Source organism: Acomys russatus, chromosome 16 (assembly GCF_903995435.1).
Source record: "Acomys russatus chromosome 16, mAcoRus1.1, whole genome shotgun sequence".
Taxonomy (NCBI): domain Eukaryota; kingdom Metazoa; phylum Chordata; class Mammalia; order Rodentia; family Muridae; genus Acomys; species Acomys russatus.
Genome location: NC_067152.1, coordinates 22,406,308 through 22,417,089, shown reverse-complemented (window position 1 = coordinate 22,417,089; position 10,782 = coordinate 22,406,308). Strand labels below are relative to the sequence as shown.

The following is a 10,782-nucleotide window of genomic DNA, read 5'->3' as shown; positions in this document are numbered from 1 at the left end:
TGGCGCACGCCTTTAATCCAAGCACTCGGGAGGCAGAGGCAGGCGGATCACTGTGAGTTCGAGGCCAGCCTGGTCTACAAAGTGAGTCCAGTACAGCCAAGGCTACACAGAGAAACCCTGTCTTGAAAAACCAAAAAAAAAAAATTTATTTTTAATACCTTTTAACTGCTTCCTTAAAACAGTAATAATAAGAGGCCTCAGCATCCAAAGGCACGTGCCTTGGTGTCAAGCCTGGTGACCAGAATTGGGATCCTGCAGCCCGCCCACATGGTGGAAGGAGAGAACTCCTGAAGGTTGCTCTCTGTCCTCCACAAGAGCTCCAGTGCAGCCATATGCATGCAAACATGCCCCACAGGCACACATACAAAAACTACTTAACTCGGATGAAAAGTGTAGCTCAGACATAAGCCGCTGCATAGGTCCTGGGGAGCATTGCCAAAAGGGGCGTCATCAGGGAAGAATGACTAAAATGAATAATCCTCTGAGCAAGGATTGTCTCATAATTGCAAGGCACAGACTTGAGAAATGGCAGAAGTTTCTCATCATCAAAGATGCATGAAAACTTAAAAGTCAGCCAGGCACCCTAACACTTGGAAGGCAGAGGCAAGGCAGATCTCTGAGTTCCAGGCCACCTTGTTCTACAGACTAAGTTTCAGGACAATCAGAGCTAAATAGAGAAATCCTGTCTAAAAAAAAAATCAAAAACTCAAACAAAAAAGAAAACTTAGATGTCAACTGAGAGGCTAGCAAGGTGACTTAGGGAGCAAAGACACTTATCATGTAAGCCTGGTGACCCTGAGTTTAGACTCCCTCAAATTGTCATCTAACTGTACACACTGTGGTGCAAGCATGCCCATGCACACACATTATATACACTCGATACTATTAATAAAGAAAATGTAAGCCAGGCGTGGTGGCACATGCCTTTAATCCCAGCACTCGGGAGGCAGAGACAGGTGGATCCCTGTGAGTTCGAGGCCAGCCCGGTCTACAAAGTGAGTTCAGGACTGCCAGGGATACACACAGAGAAACCCTGTCTTGGAAAAAAAGGAAATTAAATTAAAGTCAGCTGCAGTCCAGATATCGTAAACCAGCAGCCCTTGATTCAATTCTGGGAATGGAAAGGGCAGTTGAGCCGTGGTGCTGTGTAGTACGCTCAAAGACTGCATTCTACCTTCATCACTGCGTGTGTGTTCTCCCTCTCTCTCTCTCTCTCTCTCTCTCTCTCTCTCTCTCTCTCTCTCTCTCTCTCTCTCTCTCTCACACACACACCTTAGACAGCCTTGTCCAACAAGTTCCAGATCAGCTACAGCTGCATAGTGAGAGCCTGTCTCAAAGTAAATAAATAAAATATTTTTTTCAAAACGTGTACTACAATATTTGACTCAAGTGTGAGAAATATAATAACCAACGGTAATTTCTACTGGCCACATGCTTTAAAGTCAGATATTATCTGGATAGTGGCTTTAGCCTATGACCTATGAGCTGACTGGTGTGTTAGACCGTGGTCTGCTAAAGTGATTTGAATAAGAAGAGAGGGGACAGCATTCCAGGCAGGAAACCAAAGTGGGAAAGGAGAAGCCATCAGGAGAAGCCCCCTTCTACACTGCAGTAGCTTTAAAGATAAAGGGATGCACATCAGGGTGGTTTCTCTACTTCCTTCTCTCCAGCGGCCACCACCTGCTCTCTCACATCATCATCTGTCCCCTGGAGTCCTGCAGGTGTCACCACATAGTTCTATTTTTCCATTTAATCCATGCAACTCATTATAATCCTCAATGTGAGCCAGAGTCTGGGAACGCAAGTAGATTCTCTGACTTGCTCTTTCAAATCCTTCAAGAACTTCAGTCTTAGGCTAAGTATGATAGGGTAAACCTTTAATCCCAGCACTCTGGAGGCACAGACAGAAGGATCTCTGTGAGTTCAAGGCCAGCCTGGTCTACATAGTACGTTCCAGGACAGCCAGAGATACATAATGAGACAGTGTCTCAAATACACACACACAACTTTAGTCTTCATTGAATACACAGTCTTTTTCTTTTTTGGGGGGGAACAGGGTTTCTCTGTGTAGCCTTGGCTGTCCTGGACTCATTTGTAGATCAGGCTGGCCTCGAACTCACAGCAATCCACCTGCCTCTGCCTCCGAATGAGTGCTGGGAATAAAGGCGTGCACCACCACCACCCTTATGTTGTTTTTCTTTATTCTTTTCTTTTTGTTTTGTTGGGTTTTGTTTTGTTTGTTTGTTTGTTTTAGTTATTTTTCAAGACAGGGTTTCTCTGTGTAGCCTTGGCTGTACTGCACTCACTTTGTAGGCCAGACTGGCCTCAAACCCTCTGCCTCCCAAGTGCTGAGATTAAAGGTGTGAACCACCGTCTCCTGGCTCCATTGTGTGTGTTTGCTTCAGTGTTATATACAGTGACTTTGTCAGCATCTGTCTTGTCTAGGTTGAGTTTCCAAGCATGCTTGTAAGACGGGAGGGGGGGGGGGCATGGACACACCCAAGATACACACAGCCATGCTCCGTGAGTGCTCAGCTGACATTTGAATGAGTTTTCACGGGAGGACACCAAGGTTAACTTCAGCTCAAGACTTTATTGGTTTGCTTCTCTCAGAGACTTTGGACCAGGGCGGAAGCAGGAGCTGAGCAAGCAAAGGTCAGAGTCCAGTCCTGCTCTGGGCTAAGTCAGTCACTGAGACCTGGAAGAGGGGGGACACAAGAAAGGAGGGGGTGGGAAGGAGGGTGTCAGCTCAGCAAGTTTATCCTGGCTTCCAGGCATAGATAAGCCACTCCTACCTGCAAACAACCTTTTTAATGATTGATCAGTAGTCAAAATCATTCACACAAGTACAGAGACAGTTCCCCACCTTCCTACAGATATTTGTCATCTCCACTGGCTTAATCACATTCTGTGTGTGTGTGTGTGTGTGTGTGTATACATGTTCATGTGTACCCATGTGTCTGTGCATATATGTACAGGCTATAAGTTGCTGTCCACCTTAATTTTTTAAAGTTTATTTCATTTTATTTTATGTATTTGAGTGCTTTGTCCACATGTGTGTATGTGCACAATGTGCATACAGGGCCTGTGGAGGCCTGAAAAGAATCTACTGGAACTGGCATTATGGATGACAGTTAGCCATCATGTAGGTGCTGGGAGCAGGACAGAACACCAGAAGAGCAGCCAGTGTGTAACCACTGAACCTGCTCCAGCCTTTGTCCACCTTTTTTCTTTCTTTCTTTCTTTCTTTCTTTCTTTCTTTCAAATCAAGGTTTCACTATTTTCTCTCAATGTCTTAGAACTCACTATATAGACCAGGCTGGTCTTGGATCCACCTGCTTCTGCCTCCAGAGTGGTGGGATTAAAGATCTCCACCACTGTGGCCGGCTCCCACCTTATTTTTAAGGAATGATCTGTCAATGAACCTGGACCTCACTGACTCAGCTAGACTGGTTGGCAGTTCCCAGTAATTTACCTGCATCTGCCTCAACACCGGAACTTTCACATAAGCGCAAGCAATGGAACCCAGCAAGCACTTCAGCCTCTGAGCTGTCTCTCCAAACCTCTTCTCCCCACCCTCCTACCCCCCCCTTTTTTTTCTTTTTTCTTTTTTGGTTTATCAAGACAGGTTTTCTGGGTTTTTTCTTTGTTTGTTTGTTTTTGTTTTTTGAGACAGGGTTTCCCTGTGTAGCCTTGGCTGTCCTAGACTCACTTTGTAGACCAGAGTGGCCTCAAACTCACAGCAGTCCACCTGCCTCTGCCTCTGAGTGCTGGGATTAAAGGCATGTGCCACCACACCGGGCTGGCTGGTTTGGTTTTGAGACTAGTCTGTGGCTCAAATATTAATCGGTAGCCAAGAGTGATCTTGAACTTCTGATCCTCCTGCCTCTACCTCTGCAGTGTTGGGATTTTTTTTTTTTTTTTTTTAAAGATGTATTTATTTATATGAGTGCTCTATCTGTATGTACACCTGTTCGCCAGAAGAGGGCATCAGATCCTAGTAGAGATGGCTGTGAGCCACCATGTGGTTGCTGGGAATTGAACTTAGGACCTCTGGAAGTTCTCTTAAACACTGAGCAGTCTCTCTAGCCCAGTGCTGGGATTAAATAAGCGACAGCACACATTTTGTAATTTCCTTTCTTTTCGTGTGTGCGTGTGTGTGTGTGTGTGTGTGTGTGTGTGTGTGTGTGTGTGTGTGTGTGTGTGTGTGTGTGTGTGTGTGAGAGAGAGTTTGTCTTTGAGATAGGATTTCTCATAATGGAACTTGCTCTACAGACCTAACTGGCCTTGATCCTCTTGCCTCTGTCTCCCGGAACGCTGGGATCAAAGATGTGTGTCACCACCGCTGGCTTTGCTGTTTTAGTTACTTTAATTTGGGAGACAGGTTACCACTCACTATGTAGCCCTGGCTGTCTTAGAACTCACAAATGTAGACTGAACTCAAGTTTCTAGCCAACCATCCTGAGATCCCACACCCCATAATAGATCTGATTTTAGTGAATATTTTGAGGTTCTGTAAGGGTAAGTACTTTGCCAGTGTGTCCTGAGACAAAGATCTGAATAAGGACTAGAGACAACGGGGCATGCAACAGCACACAGCTGTAATTCCAGTACCGGGAGGATCGTGAGTATGAGACCAACCTGGGCTACACAGGGAACACTGGACCAGCCTGGGCTAAGCAAACAAATAAGCAGGACTAGGGATAAGGCTCAGTGGTAAAGCATTTGCTTGGCAACTGCAAAGCTCTGGGTTCAGTTCCCAACAAGAAGTCCATTTGCATGCAAACAGTGACATACAAAAACACACAGACAGTGACATACAAAAACACACACAAATCTGAATATGTGTCACCTGGAAGCCTAAACTTCAAACAACCTTGTGTCACCCCCATGCCCCCCATGCTCCCTACCTGAGTCGGCAGAGCGATGTTTGGTCCACCATCCAGGCCACCAGCTCTTGAATCAGAAGGTCCCTCAGCACATCTTCATCACTGGGGTTCTTGGGCAAAGCACTGCAAAAGAAACAGATTGCAGGAGCCACGGTGCTTTGCTTTTAGACAGAGTCTCACTCTGTAGCCCTGGCTGGCCCAGAACTTGTTATGTAACCCAAGTTGGGTTGTCTCTGCCTCTGCCTGTGCCTCTGGAGTGCTAGGATTAAAGCATGTGTCAAAAGCTAGGGAGCTGGGACTAGAGAGATGGCTCAGTAGCAAAGAACACTGGCTGCTCTTCCAGAGGACCCAGGTTCAATTCCCAGCACCAACATGGTAGCTTACAACTGTCTGTAACTCCAGTTCCAGGAGATCTGGTGCCCTCACACAAATGCCCATAAAATTAAATTAAATCAAATTAAAATTTAAAAAGCCAGATTGGGTGGCACACATCTGCAATCCCAGCACTTGGGGAGGCAGAGACGAGTGGATCTCTGTAAGTTCAAGGCCATTCTGGTCTACAAAGCAAATCCAGGATAGCCAAGGCAGAGAAATCCTATCTTGAAAAATAAAAACGAAAAGAAAAAGCTGGGCAGACCTGGGTGTAATGGCACACTCCTCAGTACTAGAGAGGCAGAGGCAGGTGAATCATTGTGAGTTCGAGGTCAGCCTGGTCTACAGAGTGAGTCTGGGACAGCCAAGACTACACAGAGAGACCCTGTCTTGAAACCTGGCCTCCCCCACCCCCCACTCCCCACTTCCACCTACTCCTGCCAAGAAAAAGCTGGGCAGTGGTAGTGAATCCCTTTAATCCCAACAGTACTCCAGAGGCAGAGCCAAGTGGATCAAGGCCAAACCTGGTCAACAGAGTCAACTCACAAAAACAAAAACCAATTAATCCCAGCACTTGGGAGGCAGAGGCAGGCAGATCACTGTGTGTTTGAGGGTTAGGCCAGCCTGGTCTACAAAGTGAGTCCAGGACAGCCAAGGATACACAGAGAAACTCTGTCTCGGAAAAAACAAAACAAAACAAAATAAAAAAAACCCAACAACAATAACAAAAGAGCCAGGGAACCAATACAGATTGCTGCCTCTGGGTTGTCTCCTCTCTCGGATCCCAAGCCTCTTTTGTGCTGGGCCCTGCCTGATTCTGCCTACCCAGAGAATAGAGGGTCGTCCAAAGTCCAGGCAAAAGCAACTACAAAGATGCAGGGCAGTAAGATAGCTCACCCACTCACCTGGGAAAGTCTCTGAGAATGTACCTCAGTGACCCCAGAGAGAACCTCCCTGAGCCTCAGACTCATCACTTCTTCATAGAGCAGGGGGCTGGCTTTGGGAGGATGCCCAGCTCTCCCAGTGGTCTCCTCAGCAACCTTCCGGAGATTCGGCAAGGATGAGAGAAGCCAGCTCCAGTCTAGGTCCCTATTGCCCCATTTCCTGCTCTCCTTGAGTCAGGGAATCTGTGTACACACTCAGGCACAGATCCTGGGAACCTTCAGGGGACCCTGCAGGACTTTACTCTCCGGAGCCCCTTCTCTGAGCTCTTAGACAAAGAGGTGCCTATCATGAGGTCCCTGCCTTCCTCTGCAGAGTGAAAGAGGGAGCAGTGACACCATCAGGCAGGAGGCTCTGTTTCCCCTCTCCCACAGTGGCCTCACCTCCGCTGCGCCTCTGTCTCCTCATTCTTCTGAGATTGGCCTGCCAGCTCCAAGGCCCGGGCCTCTCTCTGGGTGATATTGTGTTTCCAGCTGGTGAGATGAAGTTGATTCAGGAGTGAATTGGGCTGGAGGGGACAATTGGAGTTCCCCCACCCATGGACACTGAAATCTTTATTGTGTCAAGCGTAGGAGCAACAGACACCTCTGCTCCCCCACCCATCACTGCCTGTATTCAGCTGCCTCCATCACTGACAGCTCTTTACAACCCACCAGACTGACCAAACAGCAGGGGAGAGGCTGGGAGAGGCACAGTGGTGGTTTATTTCCACAGTCTGCAGTAGCCACCATAAATAGGCAACCCCTCTCCTTCCATCTTCATCCCCAGACCTCTGTGAACCCCTCTGGGTCTTCCACACTCTTTTTTTTTTCTCGAGACAGGGTTTCTCTTTGTAGCCTTGGCTGTCCTGGACTCGCTTTGTAGACCAGGCTGGCCTCGAACTCACAGCGATCCGCCTGCCTCTATCTCCTGAGTGCTGGGATTAAAGGGGTGCGCCACCACGCCCGGCTCTTCCACACTTTTCTCTGATTCCTCTCCTTAGAAGTAAAGGATAAAGCCTGGCCTGGTGGCTCACACCTTTAACCCCAGGACTTGGGAGGCAGAGACAGACGGATCTCTGTGAGTTCGAGGCCAGACAGGTCTACAAAGTGAGTCCAGGACAGCCAGTGTTATACAGAGAAATCTTGACTCCAAAAGCCAAAATAGAAGAAGGAGGAGGAGGAAGAAGAGGAGGAGGAAGAGGAGGAGGTGGGGCTAGAGAGATGGCTCAGCTGTAAAGAGCACCATCTGTTCTTTCAGAGGTCCTGAGTTCAATTCCCAGCAACCATAAGGTGGGTCACAACCATCTGTCATGAGATCTGATTCCTTCTTCTGATGTGCAGGTATACATGCAGGCAGAACACTGTATATGCAATAAACAAATAAATCTTCAAAGAAGAAGGAGGAGGAGGAGGAAAGGATGGAGCCAGGCACGGTGACACACACCTGTAATCCCAGCCCTCAGGAGGCTGAGGAAGGTAGATCACTGTCAGTTTAAGGCCAGCCTGGTCCAGGACAGACAAGGCTACACAGAGAAACCCTGTCTCAAAAAAAAAAAAAAAAAAAAGTAAAGGATGGGAGAACTCATCCTGTACCAGACTGGTCCATTGCCCATCAGTCTCAGGGCCCCAGTCATGGCCATCTCCTTTCCTCAACCTCAATTACTGAAAGATGTCTGTGGAGTTGTGGGCCTCGCAGCCCATGTGTTCACCCAGGAGGTGGCCTGAGCATAGCAGAGTTTGGCAGGAGGCAGGAGGGGTGTAGGGGCTTACTTACTCACTCTTCTTCCCCTTCTGAGCCAGCAGCCAGTTGACAAAGTCTTGCTGGCGGATCTTGTCCATGGCAATGCTATAATCGCTGATGAAAGTCCCCTCTGCATACCTTGGGCCCCGAGGTCGGGGGCCACCAACCTTAGCATGGGATCTGAGAGGTGACAGGTAGAAACCAGGATAGCAATGAAGAGAAGGTCAGGAGAACCATATTGCTTGATTCAGTTCTTTGGTTCGTAGTCACGACAATAAAGTGACCATAGCTGGGCATGAGAGTGCACTCCTGTAATCCCAATACTTGCAAGGAAAAGGCCCGAGGATTACTGAAAGGTCAAGACCAGCCTATTCAATATAGCAAGATACCATCTCAATAATAATAATAATAATAATAATGAAATAAGCAGGTCGTTGGTGGCACATGTCTTTAATCCCATCTTTCGGAAGGCATAGGCAAGTGGATCTCTGTGAGTTCAAGGCCAACCTGGTCTAGGACAGCCAGAGCTACACACACACAAAAAATAATAATAAGAGCCGGAAATGGTGGCACATGCCTTTAATCCCAGCACTCGGGAGGCAGAGGCAGGTGGATCTCTGTGAGTTCGAGGCCAGCCTGGTCTACAAAGTGTGTCTAGGATAGCAAAGGCTACACAGAGAAACCCTGTCTCAAAAAAATTTTTTTCCCACTATTATGAAGGGTTTCCCATGACCAAGTGTATGACGCCTCTGTGGGATTTTTCCCTCTCTTTCCACCTTTTCATGAAGTCTAGGGATTGGACTCAGGCTGTCAGGCTTGCAACAGTGGACAGCAAGAGACTTTTCCTGTTCAGCCATCTCATTGGCTCCAGATGACAAAGTTTTAAACTACCCCAGGGCTACATAAATAGACCCTGTCTTGATAAAAGGACACCAACGATAACATTACTTGGTGAAGTCATGGAAAGTGCTTACTAAGTAGGACTTGAGGACTGTATAAGCCTCTTTGGTTTGTATTTTTGTAAATAATTTATTATTTTTATTTTATGTGCACTGATATTTTGCCTGCATGTATATCTGTGTGAGGGTGTCAGATCTTGGAGTTACAGACAGTGCAAGCTGCCATGTGGGTGAGGGGTGTTGAACCCGGGTCCTCTGGAAGAAGAGCCAGTGCGCTAAGCAGCTGAGCCATTTCTCCAGCCCCTGTTTGTGTTTTTTTTTTGAGTGCTGAGGAATGAAGCCAGTGCCTTGTCTTACCACTGAGCTACACCCCAGTCTATAGAAGACTTTTAGTAAGTAAAATTATTCTACCACAGCCCTATGAAATAAGTCCTATTTGTATTCTCTCTCTCTCTCTCTCTCTCTCTCTCTCTCTCTCTCTCTCTCTCTCTCTCTCTCTCTCTCTCTCTCTCTCTCCAGACTCTGGTCCTGGTATGCAGCCCAGGTGCAGCCCAGGTTAGCCTCAAACTTTCTTTCTTTCTTTCTTTCTTTTTAAGTTTTTTTTGAGACAGGGTTTCTCTGTGTGGCCTTGGCTGTCCTGGACTCACTCTGTAGACCAAGCGGGCTTCGAACTCACAGCAATCCGCCTGCCTCTGCCTCCCTAGTGCCGGGATTAAAGATGTGCGCCACCACACCTGGCTTAGCCTCAAACTTTCAAGCCTGCCAAGTGTGAGGTTACAGGAGCAGGCTGCCACATTCGGCATTACCCTGTCTGTCACTGTCTAGACTTGGCTCCACAGTACTCTGAACAAGTTTGTGTGGTTCTTTTCTGCATCTGCCTTGGGTCTTGTTCGCACTGAAGGCAGGAGGCATCTTGGACCTTCATTCACATGTGTTCTGTGCCTGGTGCACAGGAAGTTCCCATAAGAGCTGAGTGAATGCATGTAGGCATCAGCGATGACTCCCAGACACCAGAAAGTCCTTCCACCGACCTAGCTAACCACAGCCTTTCTCTCATCAGCAAGAATCCTCTGTGCTATCATTTTTTGTTTTGAGGGGGTTTTGTTTTTGTTTTTCCAGAACAGGGTTTCTCTATGTAGCCTTGGCTGTCCTGGACTCCCTTTGTAGACCAGGCTGGCCTCGAATTCACAGAAATCCGCCTGCCTCTGCCTCCCCTAGTGCTGGGATTACAGGCATGTGCCACCACTCCCAGCTCCAAAAACTGTTCATAATAAATAACCCTAATTCTGTCCTCATTTGCATGCCCAGGCTGCGGACTGTCTTTCTTACCACCCCTATCCCCAACCCGACTTGTATTTGAGCCCTAACCCTAACCCTAACCCTCTTTTTTTTTAATATTTATTTATTTATATAAGCACTCTATTGCACGTATGCCTACATGACAGGACAGAGCATCAGATAGAAGAGGGCATCAGATCACATTTACATATGATTGTGAGCTACCATGTAGTCGCTGGGAATTGAACTCAGGACCTTTGGATGAACAGCCAATGCTCTTAACCACTGAGCCATCTCTCCAGCCCCTTCCTCCCACTCTTACCGGAATTGAACCTCTTCTTTTTCTCCCAGCCCGACTGCCAGGAACAGGAGCACCAGCAGCAGAGAGCAGGTCTTCATAGCCACCATCTTCCTAGACTGTGTCCCTGAGCTGAGGAGGAAAAAGGCCAGTGCTGTACTGAGCAGGGACCCAGGAGGCCACTTGATGCTGGAGCCTAGGCAGGCGGGCAAGTGCTGAGAGCTGGGGGGGTGGGGATGGGACAGGAGCAAGTGGGGAGCGCCAGGCATTACTGGGAGAGACATGCAGCCCTGACCCAGAGCTGATCCTGCTTTGTGGATGCAGAGATGGATGGGATGGATGGTCTAGGAAGAAGAAAGCAGCCAGGGCCTAGGTGGTGGGA

The 10,782-nt window shown here is 47.8% G+C and overlaps 1 protein-coding gene across 1 annotated transcript; it reads right to left on the bottom strand.

Moving 5' to 3' along the window:
* Window positions 1-4,906: 4,906 nt before the first annotated feature.
* On the bottom strand, window positions 4,907-10,510 carry Gip (gastric inhibitory polypeptide). The gene is made up of 4 exons (XM_051157825.1): window positions 10,425-10,510; window positions 7,959-8,105; window positions 6,587-6,676; window positions 4,907-5,012 (listed from the first exon to the last, which is right to left on the bottom strand). The coding sequence occupies exons 1-4, from the start codon at window positions 10,508-10,510 to the stop codon at window positions 4,907-4,909; spliced, it is 429 nt and encodes a 142-aa protein (XP_051013782.1).
* Between the last annotated feature and the right edge of the window lie 272 nt (window positions 10,511-10,782).